This window comes from Panulirus ornatus, chromosome 47 (genome assembly GCF_036320965.1).
Source record: "Panulirus ornatus isolate Po-2019 chromosome 47, ASM3632096v1, whole genome shotgun sequence".
Classification (NCBI taxonomy): Eukaryota; Metazoa; Arthropoda; class Malacostraca; order Decapoda; family Palinuridae; genus Panulirus; species Panulirus ornatus.
This window is the reverse complement of record NC_092270.1, coordinates 1,311,777-1,339,596: the sequence shown is the minus strand read 5'-3', so window position 1 is coordinate 1,339,596 and position 27,820 is coordinate 1,311,777. Positions and strand designations below refer to the sequence as shown.

General features: G+C 44.8%; 2 protein-coding genes across 2 annotated transcripts in view; one reads left to right on the top strand and one right to left on the bottom strand.

Annotated features, from left to right (window-relative positions):
• LOC139763414 (double-stranded RNA-specific editase 1-like) overlaps positions 1-27,820 on the top strand; it is an 84,685-nt gene that overhangs the window by 13,610 nt on the left and 43,255 nt on the right. The gene's annotated exons all lie outside the window — the stretch shown is intronic.
• The window catches only part of LOC139763415 (uncharacterized), a 118,524-nt gene that overhangs the window by 75,033 nt on the left and 15,671 nt on the right, over positions 1-27,820 (bottom strand). The window contains exon 2 of the mRNA XM_071689438.1: positions 12,101-12,286. Within this exon, the coding sequence (XP_071545539.1) occupies positions 12,101-12,149 (49 nt within the window). The 5' untranslated portion in view covers positions 12,150-12,286. The remainder of the gene's footprint in view (positions 1-12,100; positions 12,287-27,820) is intronic.

Below are 27,820 nucleotides of genomic sequence, written 5' to 3'. Positions count from 1 at the left end.
CCCACAGTTTCTATGAAGGGTAAGGCTTACGTAACTTCCTCGGAGGCTCGAAAATATCATTGTAGAATAGCTCTCAGAAGTCAGATGAAATTCCCCAGCGAGAGGCCACAAGGGACTAGGCAAGGGAAGCGTCGAGTGGATATCAGGGAACATTTTTTCATCAACGGAGCCGTGGACTGGAGGAGCAAGCTGAGGTCAGATGTGGATGTGAATAGTACTGAAAAACTTGAATGTCTGGATGACAGAGATGTGAGGGTAAGAGATGGGAGCCTCTAAAACGTAAAGCATCCTCCCCACATGCATAGATTAGTTTTCACACACACACACACACACACACACACACACACACACACACCAACTGCAGCAGACCCACAGGACAAGTGACAAGCGTCACAGTACCTGCAGTGCACCAAGCGTTACTGTACCTGCAGTGCACCAAGCGTTACTGTACCTGCAGTGCCGCAATCACCAGTTACCAAAATCGTTCCTCTTTTCCCTGGATTAAAAATTTATGAAACATGTGAACCAGACGTGGTAATGGAAATTAATTGTTCCTACTTAACCTAGATGAGTAAAATGAATCTTTTTTTTTTACCCCGAGGAATTTTTTAATTATCATGTTAGGGTAAAAACCAGGAAGAAATACACTAGCATTACAAGGCCAGAATAAACTGCCCAGCAAACCTTCAGCAGAAAATACTCAGGGTTTACGTCATCCGCCAGGAACAACACTGCGGTATTCCCGCCTCAAAAGGGAAATGCGCAGAAATATACGGGTCTCGTGCGGTTGACATCCACAACAAAATCCATTTATAAACCATAACTGCGGCTGTGCTTCACACCTGACGCTGCCCAACACAAAGCATCGCTCACAGGGAAATTTCAGCATTCATCGTCCCCTCCACCATCCTCCAAACTCCAGCCAGGCTTCCAGCAATTTAAGGTTTTGTCTTTCGTGAGAGCAGGAAACAAAACTATTTTGTTCCCACGTTGAAGCAGAATACCAGTGAAATATTAGGGTACTGAGAGAGAGAGAGAGAGAGAGAGAGAGAGAGAGAGAGAGAGAGAGAGAGAGAGAGAGAGAGAGAGAGAGAGAGAAGAGAAAGAGAGAGACAGACAGACAGACAGACAGACAGACAGACAGACAGACAGAGATTCATTTATGGTAAAAGAGGAGAAACAATAGACTTGGGTGTGAGACATGTATATCATAGAGTTGGGTCAGGTTCACGTGCACACTTGTGCCCCAACACTCAGCATACATCATCTGCCACATGGCGACGCATGGTGTGTGTGTCCGTGTTTCTCTATGTGACTCAGACGTGACTTCTTGTTATCCATGGTGGTGCGATCTGTTGTCTTAGCGATAGAGAAACATGCACACATGTAGTCTTGGAAATGGGTGGGCGCTAAGCCATAAGAAGGCAATGTACACTTAGACCTTCCTGCCAAGATAGACTGACTCGCACACCAAACTAAACAGTCAGACACAAAGACGCTGGGACTACGAGCCAGAGCCCACGTTCAGCCTCGCCTATCTCACACCATAAATTCTGTCAACAAATACATTTGCATAAAAGGGGACCTAACTCCAAATCCCTCAGTTTAACAGTTGGATTATACACCGAAGTGTTTTGTTGGCGTTTAAACAGTTTTCACTGTTCACTGTCCTTATTCATGATGGTTGTCCCAATGGTTGGTCACGAGTGACTAAAATCTACCTACCAGATGTAACTCTACTTACAATGGTACTGTCCTTACCGTGGCAGCACCGACAGACAATCACATCATCCCTGTGTCCAAGGCTATACACATTCCTGGGTACTGTTCTAACTGTGTTTTCCTCTTGAACGATACCACTAAGAGGAGCATTTCCAACACTGGTATGTCCTCAGGAGCAACATTTCCGTATCATTAGACCTGCAGAAGATATCATTTACCAGTCGTTATGATCCAGCCAGGCATCCGCCTGAACCATCACAACCGCGCAAGGCCACTGGCGGGTCAGGTAAGACATTGGAATCACCTACTCGGCCTCCAAGGATGTGCCAAATGACCTGAAACATGGCGTTACTTTAGGTGTGTGTGTGTGTGTGTGTGTGTGGGGGGGGGGGGGGGGGGGGTTGAGGCTCTCTAGTGGCTGGGTCGAGGGCTATCGTGGACGTTGGAGAGAGAGGGCGTGCTAGGTCGAAGAGGCTATGGCTGGCGTGATGAATATGTGTTAGACGTGTGGAGGCCATGGTGGAGGTGAGAGGCCACGATAGGCTGGGGGTAAGCCATAGAAGGTGAGAAAGAGCAGGTCAGGAGCTTGGCCCTCAGCCCACCTCGCGTGCCTCAATAAATCCAATTGTTATTAGCCTGTCATCAGCCTTCTGACACCGTCCGAAAACGTTCTTAAAGCTGTGGACTCGACCTCGGATACATTTGTTGTCGAGCGCTTACGTAACACAGAATCCGGAAGATAAGTCGAGCTGTGTGTACAAAACGAACTGACCCGTAGAGCGTCGGCCGTCTGTGGACGCCTCAGTGAAGAAGCAACACGCATCAGTTTCATCCTCTTGCTTACAGCAGAGTAGCTTGGATACCTGGACGGGAAGGTAGCAGGAGTAAGAAGAGGGTGTATTTATTCAGTGTGACTGGATGAGTAGTCCCGGTCTGTCTGATAGTCCAGCCAGACGATGGTAATCCCTCCCACTGATGAACGGTCTTCCCCCCAAACCTGCCGAGTGTCCTAAGCTACTGACTACATCAGCCTCTTCCTCGGCCAGCAACATCTTGAGTCATCATTTGACGTATATTTACTCACAGATAAAGTCCAGATACAGATATTTGGTCTATGATGCATAATTTCTCTCGGGATTCCACTGTGCGCCCCCTCAGGCAGAGGGTTCTCAAGAGACGGAAAACTTCAACATTTTACCAAGTCTGTTTGTGAGACAGCGAGAGGGGCCATTGGTTCTGATGCACCATTGACTCACATATATCCAGGCAACCAGGGCAAGCGTTCATCCGCGTCACACTCACACACACATATTCTCTTCCTCCCTCTTGGCTGTCGTCTCTTATCTTTCATGTAGACATCTCTTTTCTCTTGTCTATAATTTGTTTACTTTTGTGACGTTGTTGATGCCTGACATCCTCGATTCTGTTGCCTCGTTGCTGCCACACATTTGTCTACTTCTATTGTTGTTTTGATGCTGCACACGTGACTAGTTCCATTGCCTCCTCGTTTGTACAAGTTTGTTTAGCTTTTTCCATGTTTGCTAACAAACACATTTGTCTAGTTGTTCCCGTGTTTACTAACAACTGATCGTTTGTCTGATATATTCCTCCTCTTCCCTCTCTCGTTACTGCCTGTATGATATCTCCAATTCTTTTCAGGCTTTTATGCAACTTCATTCAGCATTTTAGACTAAATTTAGTATTGTGTACGTCCAATCATCTCTCCCCAGTTGTTTTACGGAAAAAAAAACAGTTTTTTTTTCTCATTAAATTTTTATTGCGTTCCACTAGCACGTTCCAATGGCTTCTTCCATGGAACTATATCGCCGGGAATATTTTACAACAATATTAGACAATAATGCAATAAAATGCAAATGACTTAGTCTCCCCTTTCTACACTGCATGGTAAAAATTATTTATACTTTCGAACAAATGAAATGTTAAAGTTGATGTTATATGTCTGTGGTATATCATCATGATTTATGAACACTGTGTAACACCACACTAAACCCACACAGCAAGAGACTATATTCGTTCAATATGAGACTATACTTATAAATATGATATTATACTCATACAATATGAGACTACACTCATACAATATGAGACTACACTCATACAATATGAGACTACACTCATACAATATGAGACTACACTCATACAATATGAGACTACACTCATACAATATGACACAACACCAGTGCAATATGAACCTACATCCATGCAAAACGAGAACACATCCAAGCAATACCAAACTATATCCCTGCAATATGAGATCGTACCCGTGAAATACGAGACTGTCCCGATACATCATCTTTGAAATATTCCTCGCTAAGCCTCGCCTGCTGGCTAAAGACACTAGCTCCCAAAAATCATACAGAAATTGGAAATGAAAAATCGCTTTCTTTTCTTTGTCTCTGAGGAAATCAGACTTACACAAGCTTATATCTCACAGCGATGATTCATCGCGGCACGGGACAAACATGGCCGCTCCCCTGAGACGCGTAATATAAATCTGGTGGACCAACAGAAAACTGAAGTGTATTTCTGTATTTGGATCTTTGCATGTGTAATGCATGTACGTGTGTGTGTGTGTGTGTGTGTGTGTGTGTGTGTGTGTGTGTGTGTTAGTGTGTGTGTATTAATGTGTGCAATTACACATATGTAATGTACGGGGAGAGGGTTCTACACTCGTGAGGGCCACATCTCTTGAACTCTTTATCATATAGTATTACAACTCTCACACGCCGGTTGCTTTCACAGTATCATTTCTTTGCTTATTTCGTTCATCCATTACTCTAGAAACGTACTGCTTTGCAGTTTTCTTGTCGTCTCGTTTAATTTCTTATGTCTTGTAGTTGTTTAATTCCTTGTCATGTCCTGTAGTTGTTCTATATTTGTATCTGATATGAATATCTTGTTTATGGTTAACATCGTCATCATGGGTTCGGAACTTATAAGTTGTGATGGTCCCCCTCTGCTCCTCCTAAATCCCTGGTGGGATTTGTTGTTCTCCTCTAGACTTTCTTTATTAACTCTCTGTCTTACTCTAAAAAGAATGACCGAATTTGAAAGTATTTTCTTATATTTGGGTATGATATACCTTATGGAGAGTTTCTTGAAAACCTCCTTATCATTGTACATGACTGCAGTTTCAACATTTGCCAGCAGATGATGTGTTTCCCTCAAAATTATTTCTGAGGTTTTATTCAGACGACAGTCTGGGTATAATGTCGACCAGCGAAGTCTGTCTCAGGCACATCCTCCACATGGGCCACCCTCACCATGGGTCATCCACCCCCATGGGCCACCTTGCCCCACTGTCCATTTTCCTCCCATGTGTTAGGTTACTCTCGTCTTTTTAGTGTAATTCAGACACATTTCCGGCTGGAATGGAGTCTTTTTCATCTTTTGTTTTAAATGTATTCAAGAGCTCTTTCACAATGAATAAAAAGAAATAAAAATTTGAAAAAATATCACGTATATATCATAATGAGGAAATATTAGCAAGATAATGATCAAAAGATGAGAGAAAATACAATTCGCTGTTGTAACCACCTTCATACACAACCTCATCATTGTTAATGATGTTTATGTCGAAGCAACGTTGTTGAAAGGACGATCGTTATCTAAGGAAATACCTGGATCTTCCACGTTAGTTGAATGTCTTCAAAATCCTACAAGAATCCAATGGTTCTTACTTCACCAGAGCACCAAGGTGGAGCCTCTCCTCTCCCGAGCAACACTGATGCATCCATCCTCCGGCTTATGGATGTTGCGTCTCTCACAAACTCGTCTGACCTGTTGTCAAGTTTCCTGGCAAAGTTACCAGTAAGTCTTTACAACTTGTGTCACATCTTACGTTCGCTTCTCGTACTGGCAGCAACGGCTCACGGACTGGTCTCATATCTTACACGTTCTTACAACCCTGGCAGCAGCCAGTCACGAACGTCTCACAAACTTATATCATCGTTGACTTACTGTTGTGACTGCTGTTATAGCAGGGAGTCTCAAGAACTTGTCTTGTCTCAAGTACTTTTCCTAATATCTTCACAGCTCACAGCGCACAACGGGCGGATGAGGATTAAAGATAAAGTTCATCCTGTATTTAGAAAGTCGATAGATAAACAAGTAGCATCGAGGCTGATGCACCTCCCACCCTTCCTTCTGCCAGACGGCTTAATGTTTCCCCCAGGACGAACAACATCAGCCGCCACCTGACGGAAACAGTGGGAACTACTAAGCCTAGCCCTCGCCTGACTTTCCACCTAAACCCGATTACCTTAATTACCAGTCCTTATTGACCCGACCCTAATTAGTTTAGTGGAATGGTAGTTTTGCTCTTTGCCATTGGTTCTACCAATAGCTACTCGTTCTACAAGCCTAATGTGCCATGATGCTGGGATACACGTAGGTGTTACAGCCTTAAATTCGGACACTAAATCATTTATAGAAAATGTTATATGGTTACTGACAAAAGTGTCACATCTCGTAACGTAGCAATCTGAACTACAGTATACCAGGTATAGGTCAGGTTCAGGTGACCAAGTTTAGGAAAAGATCAAATAAAGTAAGTTCAGGAGCAGGTCAGACTGAGTGACCTAAGTGAGGTGGCGGTTTATCGGTTTTGTGTAACCAAGCAAAATGGAGGAACGTCCTTGTCCATAGTGCAATCAGGAGACTCTCCTCACTTTCTCACTACAGTAGCAGTCTCTCTCATGTCTCGCTCACTCTCCTTATGACGTCTGCAGTCTCCCACACGTGTCTCATTTCTCAGTCTCTACATGATGTTATCTCTTTCACCAATGTTTTGTCCAGTCTCTCGTATTACCTAACCTAACCTAACACAGAGTCTTAACCTTGTCTAATCTCTATCTCAGTCTCCGGCAGAGAGTCTCTGGTCTCTGTAATTCCTGAGCAACACACGTCAACATCAGGCGAAAGAACCTGTTGATTTTCCGGTTAGAAGACTGTTATATGGAGAACATGGTGGAGCCCCAGGCCTGGCCTACCCAGCCAGGGCCTCCCCACAGCTCCTCAGGATGGGCACTGTCAGCGGCTACACCACTCCCGGGGAACACAGAGAAATCTTGAGCTAAACCCAGCTTAACCAAGCTTAATCTAAAATATCTTAATTACCCTCCCTTACCGACGAACTTCTAATTAGTTCAGCTTTTGTCGTTTCTTTCTCCTTCTTATTGATCTTGTCTGAGATATCATTATCTTTCACAGAGTCGCTCGCCAACCTGAAGAAGTAAATTGTCTTGGGTGGCCGTATCGCTCACACTCTGATTCAGTTCTGTAAAAGTCTGAGCGTTTTGTGTGATACAGAGGCCCGGGTCTTGATACACCTCCAGCCAGGATGATGCAGACTCACGAGAGATGCAGCTGTGGTCGTTGTGTTAGAAAAAGACAAAATACTTGACGGATTATTGACAATCACTCTGCAAATCAGAATACAGAATGATACATAAAATTACTTTGATAACTATGTCGATCATTTCAAACGTACATCAAGATACGGCTGTGAGTAACTTAAGATGTAATGATGTACTACTAATTAACCTAATTCCAGAGATGATGGTAATTAGGGCAGCAGGTGACCAGGCTGCAGTGACTGTGATGAGCAGTTCTCGTGAGGGTCACGTGACAAGCAGTGGTGTTGACAGAGAAGATTGTGGTACTGTCACACTGTAGTTCTATGTATCCAGTAGTTCATTTAACTTTTTTATGGTGTTTCATTGTTTGTTTATCAGTTTATCGGCGAGTGAAGCTGTGGATCGTGAAGGAACGGAACCAAATGACACTGAAATTAACATCATCACCAATTGCATCTAAACAAGTTCCGAAGTAACTCATTCATATTCACTTCTTAAAGCAAATATTTTCCTATATTACATATTTGATCACTTCCATCTATATTTTGAATCTGAAAGACATCATGAATTTCAGGAATCAAAATCCTACAACCATTTCTGCTTCGCTTTACGATGATTGATGATGATGTAATGTCATGATGAACACTTCGGAAAATATATTTGCTTAAGAAAAATAACTGTTTAAACTCTCTCTCTCTCTCTCTCTCTCTCTCTCTCTCTCTCTCTCTCTCTCTCTCTCTCTCTCTCTCTCTCTCTCTCTCTCTCTCAGTAGGAGACCAGGTCTCTCCTCGCTTAAAAACATGACTGTAAATATTTTTCCCGAAGTCTTGGTGGCAGCTGGGATATATCTCCCAGACTCTGGCCACGACACGCTAGGTCTTAAGAGACCAGACCCCTCCCCCTGAACGGTTTTTTTGCAGTCCAGTAAGACTGTATACATTTACAAAGTCCAGTTACAGAGTCCAGCATTGCTGTGTACGTTTACAGAGTCCGACAAGACTGTATTCACTTACTGTATCCACTTACACAGTAATACAAGGCAGTTCAAAGACGTACAGTCCAGTTGTTACAGAATGGACTGTGAAAATATTCAGTCCGTCTATTTACGGAGTCCGGCAAGACTGTAAACCTTTTACAGAGTCCAGTAATGGAATCCGAGAAGACCGTCAGAAATCTTAACAGGTTCAGTGTCTGAGAAAGGAAGACTGAACACTCCTGAGGTCAGTATCCTCATCCACGCAAGAATTTACCGACTGGCACAACTATAAACATTCACCTCAGCCTTACGAACCTACAAACACTTTCTGGAGACTGTAAACATCTATTTTCTTTGAGTCTGTGAGAACTCAAAACATCCTCCTGAGTCCAGCATGACAACAAACACTCCAAATCCTGCAAGACTGTAAACCATTTTCCTCGAGTCTTTGCTGAGATGCCTGACCTGTTCACTGGACGAGGTAGGCTATGAAAATTTCTCTGCGATATTTGGTGAGGCTAAATATTTTCCCTGTGAACCCGGCCGGTTGTTCAGAGCCGTCAAAAAGTTGCTCCGACTTAATCATTCTCTTTAACGTACGAGGCATCGAGGCCAGACTCAAGCTGCCACGGCTCATAAGAATGTTCTTGAATTTCTAAGTATATCAGACACCACTTGGAAAATACAGTAAATGTGTAGTGAGTTTAGAAAAGTACGGTGCTGTTAGGTGAGTTGTGAAACTATTTCCCTCGTATATCATAAGTTTTCGATGTTAAATGGCGTATTTGGTTCAGGAAGAAACAACAACTGTACTGTAAATTTCAGAAAGCGAACGAAACCACTGAACATAATATCCCAAGTTGGTTATTTACGAAATCTTGCAAATTAAGTCAATATTTCCCGTTATCAATTCCTCGCGACGGAAGAACAAAAATATTTCATTTAATCTTTGATTTGTGTAAATGGTTGTTCCATGGAGGTGTGTGTGTGTGTGTGTGTGTGTGTGTGTGTGTGTGTGTGTGTGTGTGTGTGTACTATTTGTGTGTTACAGGAAGAGAATTTTACACTCGTGTTGCCCGTCTCTTCGCCTTGTACTTTAACTTAATCTTATGTATATTCACACGCGTATACACACCGCAGCTTACTCTGGCCCCAGAGGTGAGGATATTTGGAAGGATGAACAGCTAGGTTGACTGTGAGTCGGCTGCGCTGTCCAGGACTCGACCCCAGGCCTGTTAGATTACTGGGTCGCAATATTAACCACTGCATTACAGACACTTGTGTGTGGTGGGTGTATGTTTGTCTCCTCGTGTGTATACATACTTGTGTGTGTGTGTGTGTGTGTGTGTGTGTGTGTGTGTGTGTGTGTGTGATTCTCGATGTGAATGTTTATGTTTTGGTTATAGTCAGGAGTCAGGACTCGGTGGTCAACGTCAAGACGATCTGGGTCGAATCGAAGTTGTGGATGTTGTGTGTCAGGCGAGGGTCACAATCCTACGGACTGCTGCAGGATACACCTGAGGCGATGTTCATAGTCCTTCATGCGCCACACAGGACTGCCTGAGGCACTTCAAGCAATCATGTCTCCTCCTTCAGGTGAATGTAAAGATATCAGAGCATTATTCACATCTTGGGATGTGATGTGTCTCAGGACCCGGATGGAGTTCAACAGCTCAGGGATGGTGGAGTGCCATCCTGCATTACTTGCAGCCCGTGAGGATCCAGGCGTGTGAGGGACTTCACGGCTCCTCAGGGACACCCCCGCCCTCACAAGACACATCACTCGATTGGAAATTCCACCGCTAGTGGAGCACGTCCTGCCGGCTGGGCTGTATACCTTCAGAATTGTTGCCTCGTTCTGAATGGACCTCAGACATATGTCATATGTCATAGATGAAAAAATATATTCATGGAAGTAAATGTATTTTCGTCAGGGGGGAAAGCAGAGGTAGGAGGGGTAGTGGTGATGGCAGGTGCGGGCGGAGCGAGGGGGTGGCGTTCGAAAATTATAAAAATGAAAAAAATGTACTTCTCTTCCTGATAGAGGTCCACCGAAACTAAATTTAGTTCACTTTTGTAGATACGGATCTTCAGGTAGTCATAACTGTATGTCGTCTATACGCTTCCTGTCTGTGACTTTCTCTATCATTTTCTACCAATATGTAGACTTATCATGACATTCGTTCCTGGCAATATCTTCAGCCAATATCTTCGGCCGCGGGTGTAATTCAGTTACGAAAACTTTCATGTCTTGGCTGTAAACTGTGGACCGTTATTTCTTATTCCAGCTAATATGGAAACGATGAACAGTAAGGTCGCCTGCATTTTTATAAGACTGCACTCAGCTTATCAGTTTAGGTCAAAGTTTATATACATCTGAAATGTCAAAGTTTCTTCCAGTCCGCACATTAATATTCCAGGGTCTGGCCTAAGTGTAAAAGCAGTCAGTGAACCGTGAAGTTACACTCACTGAGAGACTGATGGTCCACAATGCGGGACGTCAAATATCCTGCAGGAGCTGCAGGCAGACGTGAGGCTCAGTGGTAAACACGCAGGTCAGGCAGACTCGTTTTAAGACCAATGTTGTCATTCGACGAAAGACGATCATTTAAAGTATAAAAATTCGGAATTCTGGACATAGGGGTAAAACGGAAACTCGGAAATTAGTAAAATTAATGAAAAATGATGAATGAAGTTTATGAAAAATGTGAATGAAAACAGTTCAAAATCTGGAAGAAAAAAGTGTTATGAAATCTGCTACAGAGATGAAAGCAGAGTTTTCCAGTAAACAGTATAGACTGCGAGATGATGAAAATTGATAGATGAAAACAACAATGTCTTTCGTTATGAAATGTGATGTATAACTGGAGAGAGACCCACTCAGAGACTCAGGTGAGGGGCCACAACCAACCCCTCGAGACTCAGGGGTGAGGCTACACCCACCCACAGAGATGGAACTTAGCACACGTCATCTAGGAAGACCATAAACAAACATGGGTTCTTCCACTCCTGACGGGGCTGACGAATTAAAGACTGAATATTCGACAGACAGCGTCGTCAACAGTATTCCCAAGGGACGAACATAACAGAACTTTGTTATGAGAGAGAGAGAGAGAGAGAGAGAGAGAGAGAGAGAGAGAGAGAGAGAGAGAGAGAACGATAGATAAGAAACAAAGTTACATGGAAGATGATAATAGATAAGAAACAAGAAGATGCGTGAACGCTGATGGCCACAGTGATGTAAGGAGGCTGTCAGGAGGGAGGTAGTGGAGCAGAGGACACACATCACGACACACACCACCAGCTTGACATCATGAACACTCTTCTGTTCTTGTTCTACCGAAAACCTCTTAACATATCTGATACTGTACAGTTTGCTGGCGATCATCATCTATATCACCTTGATTCAATAAGAACTACGTCTGTTTATATAGCATCTGAATCTTTAACAAACAATACAAACAAAACAGAAATTGTGATAAACTCAAGAAACAAGATGTAGATTATAACTAAACTTACCTTCTTAGTTGCCAAGTTTATCAATTTCCATCACTATCCTTCCAGTATAGTGACTCACTAGCCATGTATAACTTAGATGTAGACGAAGACATATCACTATATCCATCATCACAAACAAGTCGACCAAGGAACGAGGTCGTGGATATCAAACTTCTATCATATAGTTTTATAAATTCTTTGCCATCTGAAGACTGTCTTGTTATCTGTGTTTACTCTGGGACATCAAACTTTCTCGTGGAATTTTGGATTTTGTGGTTTCCCTGGTAACCAGCAATGGTTACATTATAATCCTTGATATTTTAGGATCCATGGCTTCCATCTCCCAGTGATCCACCACTTGCCCAGTTCCCTCTGTGATCCACCATGTAGTTTCCCTAGTGATCCACCACCTTGTTCTCATGATCCACTTCTTGCTTCCCCAAGTGATCCATCAATTGGTTCGCCCAGTGATCCACCAATTGCTTCCCCCAGTGATCCACCAATATACAAACAACGAGTGACCTACCACTTGGATCACCAGTGATCCGTCGGCCTCCAGCAGGCAGGTCGTTCATCTCCCCCTTTCATTACCAGCTGCCGCGGAAGGTCAGGATGTCGCGGGTGAAAGAGCGGATGGTAGTCAGGCAATTAGGGTGACGTCGAAGGCAATTAGGTCCCCAGTCGCTTAGGTGTACACACGGGAGGATTCTTCCTGTATAACAAGAAAGATGATAATAGTAAACATAAGTGTAACGATAATGATAATGGTAGTAGTAATAATAATAATAATAATAATAATTGAAGAAGATGAAGAAGCATCCAGCTACCAATAAACCTTATATTGTCATAATAATAAACTATCCTCGAGTACCATTTGTGAGGAAGATGTGTTATATATATATATATATATATATATATATATATATATATATATATATATATATATATATATATATATATATATATATATGAAAATCTGCGCCGACAATTTCATGAAACATGTTAGTCATGCGGAGGGGCAGTGACGGTGACGCAAACAAGACGGAAAAACATATGCATTATTCATAGACATTAAAGCCTAACGAAGTTGAGTGGGTTGGCCTCATCCTGCCTCAAATTTCTCTCAAAAAGTCAGATGTTGCGCCATTCGAGAAATGAGAATTTATAGCATTCAAAGAACAAATATCAGTAAAATTCTTATATCAATGAATTATAATCAAAATCCTACGTCACAGTAGCTTACTTATACTTCGGTATTAAGTAATACCAGAACTTCCAGCAGGCAATTAATATGTTAGTGTGTGGTATAACAACTTCTCAAGTAAGAGAAGCAATGTAATGTGCAACAAGGTTGTATAATAGGTTATAAAAGTGATGCAACATTTTAAATGTGTTCTCTGGCACTTAGAAGCAAGTAAATATCATCATCATTTCGATTAACAATTTCAAAAACATCATTGGATTGTAAAATCCAAATGTATTAATCATTTCAAAAACCAGGATAGTGTCCTTTGATCCAAAGCCATAATAATCTTCTCAAAAAAGTATAAACTGAAAAAGATTACAGGCATATTAGATGTCTCGAAAAAATATACAAAGTGCTAAAGTTCACGACAACAATAATTCCCGCAAAACAAAGTATATATTTCCAGAATCTAGAACCATAAATAACCGTGGACGGCACATAGATAACCTGGTAATGTCCCATAAACTTCAGCAAGCCTCGCCACCAACAGACCCCTCCATCATGGGCTGCCAACACCTGCTGCCTCCACACAGCCTCCTTAATCTGACCTCACTTGACCTAATGAGCATAATCTTTGAGGGCCATGACCCGTCGTCGTGAGGGGTAGCACCTTCCTCTCTACTTCACGTATCAAAAGAAACTCTGAAGTCTTTCATTATCTCAGTTAAGTATAAGTGGCTGCCTCTGCTATATATCATCTTAGATAAGTAGGTCGTTCATCTCAGACAGCGTGCATCGCCTCCCAAAAGTAAGATTACGCGATGAACGATGTCACTAGAAGGATATAGACTTTTCTACAGTCTTATATGTAAGTGGTACAGTAAAGTACTTGTATAAGTAATTAAGTCATACAAGATCACCGAGGAGACCCCATGGTGGAAATGCATTTCTATATGACCAACATATGTGCGTCTCAGGTTCATATGTTGAGCAAAGATACACACATGTAAACCTTGTTTCTTCAACACACTCCTACAACACACTCCTACACGCCACCAGCAGAATTTTGAGCGCTTTCTCGCCTTAAGAAAATTAAATTAAATCTCGCAGAAACGTGTCTAAAACATTTGTGAGCCAGACGTGCCTCCCACCCTGCCAGACCGAAGGCGGAGAAAACTTCTAAAGCTGTCTGTGTTCACACACCATACACCTGTCCCGCTTCCCTGTAGGTCAACTGACACAAACACCATCAACCATTACCTTCCACACTATCCCCATCCGCTCCCTCTATGCACCAACGTATCGTCCTTACACCTTGTTCTGTCTCTGTGCACCTTCTACAATCCATCTGTACCTTCCAAACTCTCTGTACTATGTGCTTGTATAAGCCATTCGTACTTCCTCTCTGTACTTTCCTCTGTACAGTGTTCCCGTAGGCTCCCTCCCCTTGTGCCCCTGTCTCCACTGTTGACATAGCAATATCCAGTACACACTGCCTGCCACTGGAGGCCCTCTGTAACTGCGGAGCCCGATACACTCAAGTTTATAACTCTCTCTCTCTCTCTCTCTCTCTCTCTCTCTCTCTCTCTCTCTCTCTCTCTCTCTCTCTCTCTCTCTCTCTCTCTCTCTTCGCAGTATCCACCCTTCTCACTCGTCCTCTCCCACTATCCCTCTCTCGTACATCCTCGCCACCCTCTCCCTGGTCCATCCTCTCCCTGCCATGCCTGGGCCACTTCACTTGGCTATACAATTAAGATTATAGTCATTGCCAAACTTTTACATCCAGCCTTGTGCCGGGCGAGACATGACTCGCTACAGTGCCGGCGGAGCCAACCGTGTTTGAGAGAGAACGGGAAGCCGGCCGTTCACTGAGTCAAGGAAAATGTGGTTCACGTTCAGTAGAAATGCAGACAGAACGAAACGTGTTGTGTTGGTGATGGGAGATGTCAGGAACAGCAGAGGTTGTGATGGTGGAGGTCAGGAACAGCATGGGTTGTGATGGTGGAGGTCAGGAACAGCATGGGTTGTGATGGTGGAGGTCAGGAACAGCATGGGTTGTGGTTGTAATCATGGGTTGTGATGGTGGTAAGGAACGATGCCACTTACGAAGATGAATTTCTGAGGATATGACTTATAATAACTCAGGTCAACCAGTCGCTATGATCTGTTGGGGTCCGTATCTTGTTTACCACTGCTGCTGTGTTACAGGAAGTCTGACAAAAAATGGTAATCCCCCCCACTCTCTCTCTCTCTCTCTCTCTCTCTCTCTCTCTCTCTCTCTCTCTCTCTCTCTCTCTCTCTCTCTCTCTCATCATACGCGGACTGCGACGGGTTTAAGAGGTGTTCCACCGGGTGGTATGTGCTGAGGCCGTGTCGTAAACCGGGACTTGAGGGAACGAGCCAACTTTCTGACTGAGACAACCTCTCCAGAGAGACAGGCTGGGGCTCCATCATGCGTCCTCCTCTCTCTGGCCTCCTCCTCCTCGTCCTGCTGCTGCTGCCTTCCTGATTCAGTCGATATCGATATATTCGTTATCATGATAATACTCTACTGCTATCATATGTTGATCCTCCACAGTCACTGTTGTCGTCTTTCCTGGTCACCATCGTTTTTTCTGTCATCATCTGAATATTCATTATTAGCGTCACTTGCGCTTGTTTTAGAAGGAACTTAAATCTTTGGCCGATGAGTCCATGTACAGCTTCTGAAAATATTCTTCTGCTGCTCAAAATCAAAGTCTTTTTCTATTTCGCTAAGGCACTTAAAAAAGATAAACTGCAAAATTACGAATAGAGCAACTAAAGAGTTTCTAAGAAACAAAAGTTCACGAAGCAACAAACAAAATTATGACAAACATGTTCTTTCGGATGTTCATTGTGTCTGAATATCATTTATGGCAATGATATATATTAAAATAAGTCCCAGACAGTGAAGTAAGTCACAGACATTGAGGCAACAGAGAGAAAACCTGAATGTCTTGCAGATGGAAGAAGCGTTACTAAAGTGATGGAATCAGACCCACGACCAGGTAATGGTGACACTCTACAAGGCCCCAGCAGGAGGAGGGAGTGACAGTAATCTGAGTGTGGAAGGTCTGGGGTCATCATACAGCAGATCCTGAAATACAAACAATGTATCGACAAGATTGCGTCTTCGACCCACATAACGAGCGGTGTGACAAGAATCCTCACAACAGAAGGCAGAAAGAGGAGGAGGAACATCTTCACTGTATATATGAGCAGTAAAACTGAACATTGTTGTGTTATGGGGTCACGGGCCAAACAATATGAAATCTATAAGTTGGGAGGAATTCAGGACAGTGCAAGTAATAGTAAGGAAATGGAGAGCATGATCTATCGTCACACACTGACAAAAATTCCTATTTGCCGATAATACATGACCACAGATAGATATGAATGGCCACAGGTAAAATGCCTCGAAGAAATTGCATAAAAACTACAAGCCACGCACACTGGAAGAAACAGACTAATTACTGGAAGAAAGAGGCTAATTCACTGAGCGACTATATCAGAGATTGTAAAAAAAAAAAAAAAAAAAAAAAAACGCACAGAACAACGAGAACTGATGTGGAGCTAACACTGAAAAATTTTAAAGCAAAGTCGACGAATGGCTTAGAGAAGCGAGGGATCAAACCAGGGTCGACACCTTCTGACGGTGTGGTTGCGTAACACAAGAGTCTTGTGAATCTAGCAAGATACGTGCTGGCTCTGCTGCAAGCAATGTCTCGTTGTAGGCTCTTGTAGGTAGGTAGGCCGGTACTCTCTCTCTCTCTCTCTCTCTCTCTCTCTCTCTCTCTCTCTCTCTCTCTCTCTCTCTCTCTCTCTCTCTCTCTCTCTCTTCTCCACCCCGGGAAGCCATACCGTAAATACCACAAAACGTTTATCATTATTGAGTACTCGAACAAGTGGCTCCTTATCTCACTGGAGGACCCAGCCAGTTCATAAATACAGTCTAATCGCCTGTAACATCGGTCTAGGGCTACCCCCACCGTATCATTACAGCCATAATCCTGAGACGGGTATTCTAGAAACTGCAGAAAGACATGAGAACATCCTCTTAAAGCTATGAAGGCCATTAATATGAAGCCGCTTCAGCACCAATATGAAGCAGTTCCAAAGCCGCTCATTCCGTGTTCAGGGCAGGGAGGGAGGAGAACCCCTGCACAGGCTGTGTACACTTGGTGTTCTCTCTCAGACTCAGAATTGGATATCGGATTTCATGCCGTGAGGGATCGAGCCAATATCTGAACCGTGAACAAGCCGGTTCAAGATTTCCAGTCAATATTTGAACTATGGATCATATGTGGGTTCTTCTCTTACTTCCCCCCTCTGCCTTGCTTCGCCTCACTCTGTTCTCCTATCTAAAGTTCCTTTTTCCTTGTTCTTAGATGTATCTTTCCCAACTGTCCGTTTATCTTCATGTTGTTCTACCAAATGTTCCCAACTACACTTGCTGAGGTCATCTCTCCCAGTGTGACTGGTCGAATTACCCACTTCCCTGGTACAACTGTTCCACCCAGATATCGTTACACCTACCCTCACCAGATATTCTCTGGTACAGTTCACACCCGGCTATGTCAAAGTACACTTGCCACACTTATCTGTGTTCTGGTGAATCTATGACCAGGTGTTTCCTGATGTGTATGCTATACACATCTGTCTCATGATTAACCTGTTCATCCCAGCTGGTTCTTCCCACACTTGTTCTACACACTCATCACCTTCTTCAGCTACAAGAAATCGCGGAAGCTCCGAGGCCAAGCAACGAAAACCTGCTGAGATATGTTTGTAACACTGATGGTTATAACAGGCAGGCAGACAAGCATTAACCTCCGCAAATCTTCTTTCACGACGCTTCCCAATCCACACCAGTGTATCATGGCGCCTCTCACGGCGCTCGAGGATCTCGCCAAAATGAACGGATTCAGAATATTAATATTCCCTCGAGGATCCTCGGGTAAACAAGATAATACAAGATCTAGCAGCCTCATCGTAGCACGAGCGTTATCCGGCAGCACAACACGAGTTCCCCCGTCCGCCATCACCCCCACTGTCCTGCCTACATCTGGCGCATGAGCAGCGGGGGAAGGTCATGCAACAACAACTAAGATATTCTAGTCCAGTTAGGTCCTTAGCGAATTCCTGGTCTAACTTACAAAACGTTGTGATATAGTGAGCACACCAAAGGGACGAGGGATTTTTGATGATGATTCAGTACGAGAGGGGGAGGTGTTCAGGAAATAACTTTCCACACAACATCATCGTGGAGGAGCGAATAGCCTCCTGGGCTGCTGCACGCTACGCTAACTGACGGCCGCTCAGGCACAGGCAGTTGTTGGTCCAATAACAATTGCCGCTAATGCCTCTCTTGCATCCTACTGGGCCCCAAAATTGCTGACCACTTAAGAGCGTGAGATTCTGGCGGTGAGGACAGTGATGGTAGCTCTGCAGACCTACCAGTATGGTGTCTGCCACCTTCAGCGTTACACATCTGCGCCACATTCATGTTACCGGGCTACCATTCCACCACACTCCTTCACTATTACTCTCTCAGACCATCGAGCTACCATTCTGCCACGCTACAACGCTGTTAGACCATTCAAGCTACCATTCTACCATAGTAATAGGCTCCTACACTGCTTGACCGCTCGTTATCAGACTTCCAAACAACCCCACCACCACTTCCATCGAGCCTTACGACCACACTACCACATGACCAGTCTACCATATCACTCCACCGCACTACATCACAACACCACCAAAGTATTTATAACCACAATGACTCCCCATCATGCCTCCTGGTGTCGAAGCATCCTTCCAGTCACCAGGACCCTCTCGAAGTCATCACTCACTCCCTATCTTATCAGCGCCTCCATCCCTCCCCCCCCCCCCCACCCCTCCTGACGGAGAATGCTCCTCCGACAGGAAAACGAGAGATGTAAAGAGTAATATCTCGACCATGAGGGTTCCAGGAAGACTCTGTTGCCCAAGAACATCACTGGCCCCGCGCGCGCACCTCTGCCTCACTGCGGTACATCGGGACCTGATTCTCCGTCAGGTCCTCTCTCTCTCTCTCTCTCTCTCTCTCTCTCTCTCTCTCTCTCTCTCTCTCTCTCTCTCTCTCTCTCTCTCTCTCTCTCTCATGGCTAGTGGTGGTTGATAGGAGGATCAGGAGATGGAATCAAGGATCAAGTGGGCTTTCCAAGTTAGGAGTTAATGACGGCACATAACCATCTGGTCGCCCTACTCAGCTCCCTCCACGCCTGTGATCAAACGTCTCATGTCACTGTAAAACGGAGTGAAGGTGACGGCCCAAGAGCATCCCCGGGGAATTTCAAGACCCAGATGTAGGACTACGATGATGTAAGAATAATTTTCTCATTTTCGCAGGATGTGCTGTATTAAACGTATGTAATACGACTTGGCGTATACGTGCAATGTTCTCAGTTTTTCCACAAGACGGAGAGGAATGAGGTCAGGAGTGCGATAACACAGGAACAATGTTGCAAGCCTCGGGATGAGAGCCTCATCTCATTCCCCGTGGAGGGAGGCCCTGGTTGTGGGTGTTGCTCACTCTCTCCTTATCAGCGTTGCGACCAGCGTGAGTGGTCGACGTCGTCTGGCGTCCCTCTCATTTACGAAACTAATTTTTGTCACGACAGGAAACGACGCACGGGAAGTGATTCTTACGCTTGATGTCAGGTTGTGTACTAGATTACTGAAAATACATTTCTTATGTCCGTAATACAAATATAGATTTTATCCTCTGATGAAGGTTGCATCACCATTCTAAGAGACCAATCAACGACAGACATTTATACTTCAGACTTCGTTTGATTACATTCTTGATAGTCCGGAAAACTTTACACGACTAACTTCACGCAAATGATTCCTCGCTGTTACTGAAGTACATAAGGACGATACAGAAGTACAGCACTATGAAATGACACACACACGTGGAGCTGAAGGAAATTCATTCACTCCTGCTTGGCGTGGTGGATCCGGCACACCTGTGAATGCTTATAATTGCAGTCTTGAGAGTTGTGGTGTGTCGGCGTACCACTTTGGTGTGTCAGTGTACCGTTGTGGTGTGTCAGTGTACCGCTGTGGTGTGTCAGTGTACCACTGTGGTGTGTCAGTGTACCGCTGTGATGTGTCAGTGTACCGCTGTGGTGTGTCAGTGTACCACTGTGGTGTGTCAGTGTACCGCCGTGGTGTGTCAGTGTACCGCCGTGGTGTGGCGAGGGACAGGGACGGTGGTGAGACGCAAGCAGAGGAACTACTTTTCCCTCAGAGTCCTGCGCCTCCTGTTGGTGGATCCGTCTCTGGCCCAGGTCTCCGGCACGCCCCGCACGTCACTTCTTCACGTGCACCACGAAGGGTCATGTTACTGGGAAATGAACATCTCAAAGTATCCAGTTATATTCAACAAAAGTTTCAAGTCTATGCGGGATGATTAGATCAACTGTTCTTGCCATTATGTTTAATGGTACAATGTGGGACTGCCATTAACCTTATATCACAGCCTCAATGACAGCCCTACCCTCGTATGGGAGGTGATCAGGCACACTGGTCTGATCCCAGCATGGTCTGGTGTCATGTTACACCGTCATAAACCCAACCTCATAGCCTCTTCTGCTGTAACTTTAATAACGGCCGACATCGTAAAGTGAAGCATACAGTGTGGTAGTCGGGGGTCGTACAGTAAGGCGTGCGGTGTCTGACACGGGGGAGATCCTATGATCGGAGTCCTCCCTCCACTGACTGGCTTAACTCCCTACTGGACGGCACAATAACGAAGCCTCTCTCACCACTTCACTCCTGAATGGCAACTCTTCTCTCTCTCTCTCTCTCTCTCTCTCTCTCTCTCTCTCTCTCTCTCTCTCTCTCTCTCTCTCTCTCTCTCTCTCTCTCTCTTTATTTACCTGTTACTCTCTGTCTCTTTAGACGACACACTAGTGTTTACGTCTTAGAATATTCTCTTTTTCTGAACCTTTTGAGTTAAAGCTTCTTGTGACCTCGCCTGATGTTCCTCTGACCTTCATGATTCTAATCTTACTTACCGTCTTTCTTCTGACTTATCTTTTCTCACATACTCCTCAACATTCATTACTTTTTTCATCTTTCGTTTTCATTTCTTGAGTCACGTAGCCTTGCCTTGCTCCTTGTCCTGACCCTTGGCCTTCGACCCCCTGCAACCTAATGTCCAGCTGTTCGTGGTCTTTACTGTCTCCCCTTCTGCCCATCCTCTGCCTTGACTGCTCATATCCTCCTACCTCGTCATCATTCTCTCCTCCATCTGCATGATTCTCTCAGTCTCTTGTGAACTTTTCTCATTACATCATCATCTCTTCCTTCTGCATCAGCCTCTCCTCTTCCTTTCCATCCTGTCTTGCAGCGTCTTCTCTCCCTCATAACTGAGTAGCTCTTAAGCTTCCCACTCCAGAATCCTCCTCTTTTATCCTCTTCAGTAGCACAGACTTCATCTCCACCACCGTCTCCTCCCTCACTCCCTCTCCTTCCTTCTAACTCCCTCCCATCAGTTCCACGCAGAGATTAAAGTTCATAATGATATTAACAACCCAAGATTTCCCCCTGAGTGTGCCCCCTCCCCGAGCCACCCCTCGAGGGGTGGGACAGAGGGGAGTTTGGAAACTGGAATTAATGAAGTTTCCTGCCTCAGGTGTCTATCTAATCTATAAAACTTTTCAAAATACCTTCTTGTTTTTTAATGAGATTTGCATCCGTGAGTTCATTAGTCTTCTACTTACATCATCCCCAATCTTCACACGAGGGAGCCGAAACTTCGTGATTAGCGATTCTTATTAGATCTAAGACGGAGAGATTTCTGAGGTTGAATACTACTCCCACTCAGCTGTAGAGGATGGTGTATGATAAGTGGGTCTTGGCCAAGCTTTCCTAGTGAGCATGGGTTAAGTGGGTGTGGTGCTGGATGAATTAGCATTGGGCGAAAGTCCCTACTGACTTAGGGTCAAATTCACTCTGTCACTGACCTTAGTAAAGGACTCAGCTAAAAAAGAAAAAAAAATCCAGACAAGTATAGGGCGTAAAGCCCTTGTCTAAGTTGAAATCATCAAAATTAAAAAAAGATCAAAGTATACAGAACTGATGCTGGGGAGCGATGTTTGATGCACTCGACATCTTGATGACGTATCATTGGTCTAAGACCATCTGTTAACCCATCTAAAAAACTGTGGTTGTCAGGGAGGACGGAGCCAGCCAGCAGCGTGGGAGATGGGTAATCAGAGGAAGTGAGAAAATGATCAGTAAATAAGAACACAGGGAAAAGGACAGAGATAATGAGGAAAAGTGTGAAATGGGAAGGGATGAAAAGGTAAAAATGTGGAATGACAGAAACGAATGCAAAATAACGTTTGTAATGAAAACAAGAGGAAGGGAGTCTAGAGGTGCTGTAGGGTGATGGAAGAGGAACTTTTGCCTCGTCGGAGGCTGTCTTGGGTGAAGAGGATGTTTGATGACAAGCAAGAAGCTGATGATGAAGAAACGCACGAGATGAAGAGCAGGAAGGAAGCAGGGAGAGCAAGAGGGGGAAGCAGGGCAAAGCAGGGCGGAACTAGGACCCAGGAGTAGGAACGAACAGGGTAGGAAGGATAGGGAGAGCAGGCAGGAGGAGAAGTGGCGGGGAAGCAGAATACTGTAGGTGGGTGCCGGGCTGCAGTGCAGAGGAACAAAGGCCTGACCAGAGACCTGATGCAGGCCTTGGCTTGGCCATCAGCGGCGTGTGTGTGTGTGTGTGTGTGTGTGTTTGTGTGTGTGTGTGTGTGTGTGTGTGTGTGTGTGTGTGTGTGTGTGTGTGTGTTTCCTCCAGGCTTCACATATTCTAAACTCCACTCAACCTTCCCTCCTCTTTCGTGTTTCTCTTCGTCAGACTCTCCCTCCCTCACTCAAACCCAGTTCCTCCTCCTCCTCCTCCTCCCTAATCCACCCCCCCTCCTTCACTCCCCCCCCTCCTACCCCTCTCCTTCTATTATTATCTCCTAAGCCCCTCTGCTTCTTACCTCACATCCTCGTTTTTTTAATGAGAATTTTTCAACAAACCCTAAATGAGTGTGTTGTGAATGAAGCCACACGGAGCCTCCACGCGCGCGCGCGCTAGTGTGTGTGTGTGCTTGTGTGTGTGTGTGTGTGTGTGTGTGTGTGTGTGTGTGTGTGTGTGTGTGTGCTTCAGGCCTAGCCCGGTTGGCCATACATAATCACAGTAGAGTAGGAAGACAGGTGGGCACGACAGGGGCCGCCGACGGACCCGTCTGCCGTTTCCTTCATTTGTGAGAAACTTCCACCACAGTGTATCATACCATCTGCAGCAGCACTGTCCTACCAGCAGGTAATGTTGTGATGTTAGGAGGGGTGTGTTGTGATGTTAGGAGGGGTGGTGTGATGTTGGCAGGGAAGTTCTAATGTTGACAAGGATGTTTTCATGCTGGTAGACGTTTTATGTTGCCAGAGGAGTGAGGATGTTGACACGGGCGTTGTGAAGGCAGAGGTTTCATTGGCACCAGCATGGGTCATATGACACCAGTACACCGTCATATTTCTCGCACACACACACTCACAATCCCTCACACTACGACATGATGACTTCTCCTGTATCACTTGCAGGCTTTTCACTCCTGTAGCCGTGATACAGAGGACCACCCGCTGATCAAGCCTAGGTATCTGGCGTTCACACACACACACACACACACACACACACATACAGGGAAGTAGAAAAAATAGAGGATTGCATTACCTTACAAGGGAACCTAAACAAACTCCAAAGTTGGTCTGATGTTTGGTATAAGATATTCCTCCCGTAATGAGGACGGGTCACAGGGGAAGAAGGCCTCGATCGGGACAGACAAGCAGGAAATAAGCTGCAGGATTCTCTGTGTAAGAGGGACTTAGATGGGTGATTAAGGTGACAAAGTGTGTTATGGTAAATATCAGAAATGAGTACTAGTACATGGGTAAGGAAATTGTTACCAACTGGTCACATCCTTCAATAGGCCAAAATTAGAATATGTAGTTTTTATATGAGGTCACTGTACTTAAAGTAGCACAAAGAAATAATAGAGAAGTCCAGAGGAGAGCAACAAATGCTGTACCAGGATTAAGACAGCTGAGTTACAGGGAAAGGTTTAAGGCCACAAATTAGTCCACCACGGAAGAAAGAAGAGTTAGGGGTAACCTGATCAGAACCTTCAGGTTTTTCCAAAGGTTCTTCTTAAAACTTTAGGTTTACTGACGATAACATCACTTGAAACATCTGTTCTTACAATAATGTTCCCCAAATCACAAGTTTCTTTCCAAGAACTTGACAACATGGCCTTCCCCCAGGCCCAGACTTCTCCTGATAATGGCTGTGTAAGTCCATAAGAAAGTACATTAAACCTGATGGACGGAGCAGTTAGTAAAGACATAAACCATAAGAGTTTTCAGACTCCCACACACATCAGCCGGTCAGCTGACTGACCCCCTCAGCTCTTATCTGAAGACTGGGGTCGAGAGCGTGGCTCCCGCCGCAGGCAGAACTGTGCCAGAAACTGGAGGAGTGTAACTGGTTGACCGGCATCCTGGTAGAATGATAGACTGACTGCTTATAGGTTAGTGAACTGGCTGGCAGACAGAGTGGCTGACTGGTTGCTTGGCGGACCTGTGTACTGGCTATATAGCAGACTGGTGGACTGGTATCTGGTAGATTGGCTGCCTAGCAGACTGTTGACTGGTTGCCTAGGAGATTGTTGACTGGCTGCCTAGGGAATTGTTGGACTGGCTGCCTGGCAGAGTAGTTGAATGGCAGATCAATCAATTCACTGCACTTTATACCACATAACATCACACACAATTCAGAGGGTCCTGGTGTATGGTTGATGGTGGGGAATCTGGTAGCGTCGAATATAGTAGCAACGTCGAGTTTCGTAGTTTAGGTTGTGGAGGTGTCGAATACAGTCGTGTAAAGTGTGGAGGTGCGCTGGTTTCCATAGTGTGGACTACTGAGTGTCATGGGGCAGAGCGTGGTGGTGTGGTACGTAGGTGTAGATTGTTGTGATGTGTGGTGTAGTGGTGTGAGGAGCGGTAATGCAGAGCATAGTGTTTTGTGGTACAGTAGTGCAGGGTATGGTGGCGTCGAGTCTGGTGATGGTGGTGATGGTGGTAGTGCATGATGTGTTGTCTAGTAGTGTGGTAGGACACCAAGTGTGGCAGGGGGGTCTGGTTCTCCACCTGCCACACACTTTCCTGGAGGCTGACAGCACTTCCTACTTCCCCGATCTTTCCCACAGTTGTCACTGTCTTTCCAATAGTTGTCATAATCCTTCCAACGGTTGTCAGAATCTTCCCAACACAGTTGTCAGAATTCCATCGAGTGGAAACTATTGGAAACCTTTGTTGCTTGGAAGAGCCTCCTCACTGCTTGAGCTTTTTGTCTTACGTTGTAAGACGTGGAGGAAAGGTCAAACGTCCCTCATCTTACGTTGTAAGACGTGAAGGAAAGGTCAAACGTTTCTTATCTTACGTCATATGACGTGAAAGAAAGATCTAACGTTCCTCGCCTTACGTGGTAAGACTTGAAGGAAAGGTCGAACATTTCTCTCGCTTAAGTTCCAAGACACGATACAGAAGAAGCAGAAGTTTGGCTGTATTCTTTTCTCTTCCTTGCTCTAATCTGGAACATTCCCGTCTGTGTTTTAAGTAAAACTGTGATCAATATAGTCAGTTCCAACATACCATTTTTGCATGTGAATTACTTCTCCTCTTCCTTGTAGATGGTTCTGTTGAGAACGATTTGGACACGAAGATCTGCGCCATCGACTGTAAATAAATAGCAAGCCTCTTCCTCCTGCCTCGTACCCCCCGCAGCTGCCTGGTGCGTCCTCTCACAGACGAGTGGATCAATGGCGCACCCTCAACACACTGTGGGATTTGGGGGATATTATGGCTTAATACAGACACCACAGATGTGACCCAGCTGATTATTGATATATATGTCACACGTGGTTGCTAACAGACAGTCCCAGATTGTTGCTCACAGACATATCTCAGATGGCTATTCACAGACATATCTCATATGGCTATTCACAGACATATCCCAGATGGTTCCTGGCAGACATGAACCATTCTGTTAACCTGTACCTGGTAGAGAAACTCGAGTTTACCAACTTTTTCAGTTTGCTGTACGCGTGAGTTTTGTAAACTTTTCTGAGTTTACTAAACTCGAGTTTCCTAAGCTTGGAAGTTTACCAGCTCACCAGCTTGGTGCTGAAACTGAAGTAGACGAAACTCTGAAAAAAGTCATCCTTGCTAGGACGGTAAGCGTCACACAATAACCACAAGCCATTCTTGCTAGGAATATATGCGTCACACAATAACCACAAGCCATTCCTGTTAGGAATATATGCGTCACACAATAGCCGCCAACCATCTCTGCTAGGAATATATGCGTCACACAATAGCCACCAACCATCCCTACTAGGAATATATGCGTCACACAAAAGCCACCAACCATCCCTGCTAGGAATATATGCGTCACACAATAGCCACCAACCATCCCTACTAGGAATATATGCGTCACATAAAAGCCACCAACCATCTCTGCTATGAAGGTAAGCGTCACACAATACCTTCTAGGCTCATTTGCCTAATGCCTCTCAGAAACAACCGAGAATATTCAAGTCAAATGTTGCAACTCTACCACCCGTCTTCTTTCATATAAAGGCCCCTTTTTCCTCCAGCCTTTACAGCTTTAATGGAGTGAGGAAGGGATGATTTAGAGTTGGCCTCCTGGGCTCTGATTACTGCAGCCCCTAATTAACATAATATTTCCAAGCTAAAGTTCATTAAAGGATAATTATGATTATTTATTCCTTGGCGCATATGTGCATGAGGTGACAGATATTAGTAGCAGGTGATGGTAATATAAAACTTAATTGTTCATGGTTTATGTTGATTATTTTAATTGATGCCAAAGAATTCGCGAATACGTGCATGTACGTTTGAGGCTACCTTTCTGTGCACCGTGCACGTGCGGGTGGGGCTATGCTTTCCTGCTCAACGTGCACGTGCGTGTGGGGGTATACCACCCTGCTATTCCGAGTGACTTAAGAATAAAAAAAAAATCTTTGGTTAAGAGAATCGTCTTATCACTATAACAACTCTGATGACACTATACACACGCACGAACGCTTCTTCCCCAGAGATAGACGCACCCTACATAACACCCTTCCCTATGGAAACCCATGAAAGTAATGGCTTCACTCTGGGATAAAGTTGTACCTTCGCAGGGATGAGTTGTATAATATTTTTCTCCAGCCAGAGATGCTGGGGAGGTAGCTGGCCAAGTTTTGGGAAAGGAAGCTGAGGCAGGAGGTTACATAGATGTGTGGAGAGTACTGAATGGTTGAGGAAGGACCAGAGTGAGGGGGCTATAGTGCCTCGCTGCTCCTCACCACCAGCAGGATGGCACGGCGGTGAGGAGCTATATATCCACGGGTGTTCAGGTACCACATGTAAAAACGGTTGGAAATTATTGATCACAATCCTGAGACTCTCATGCCAGACGCGACGCACGTCCTGTGGCGAGAATGGATGATGGTGCACGTCCTGTGGGTAGACCCGATAATGGTGCACGTCCTGTGGGTAGACCCGACGACGGTGCACGTCCTGTGAGTAGACCCGATGATGGAGGACGTCCTATGAGTATTTCTGATGATGGTACCCGGGTTACAGGTAGAACCACCGGTGACAGCTAGAGGAACACCTCATGGTTTAGTCGCACGACATTGAAGACGGATCGAAAATAATCTTACACCTTCAGTCCCACGGCAGCAGACGTAGTTGAGATGAATACTACAAAGTTGTAAGCGTTCTATCTGCTTACACATTCAGTTGGTACAGATCATTAGCTTGCACAAGTTGTCACTGTTTCAAGTCAATGGTGATTTTCAAACGAAAATTCATAAATAGCTTCAAAGGCTTTATAACTGTGGCATAAGTAGTGTTAAGCACCTAAGCTTATACTGA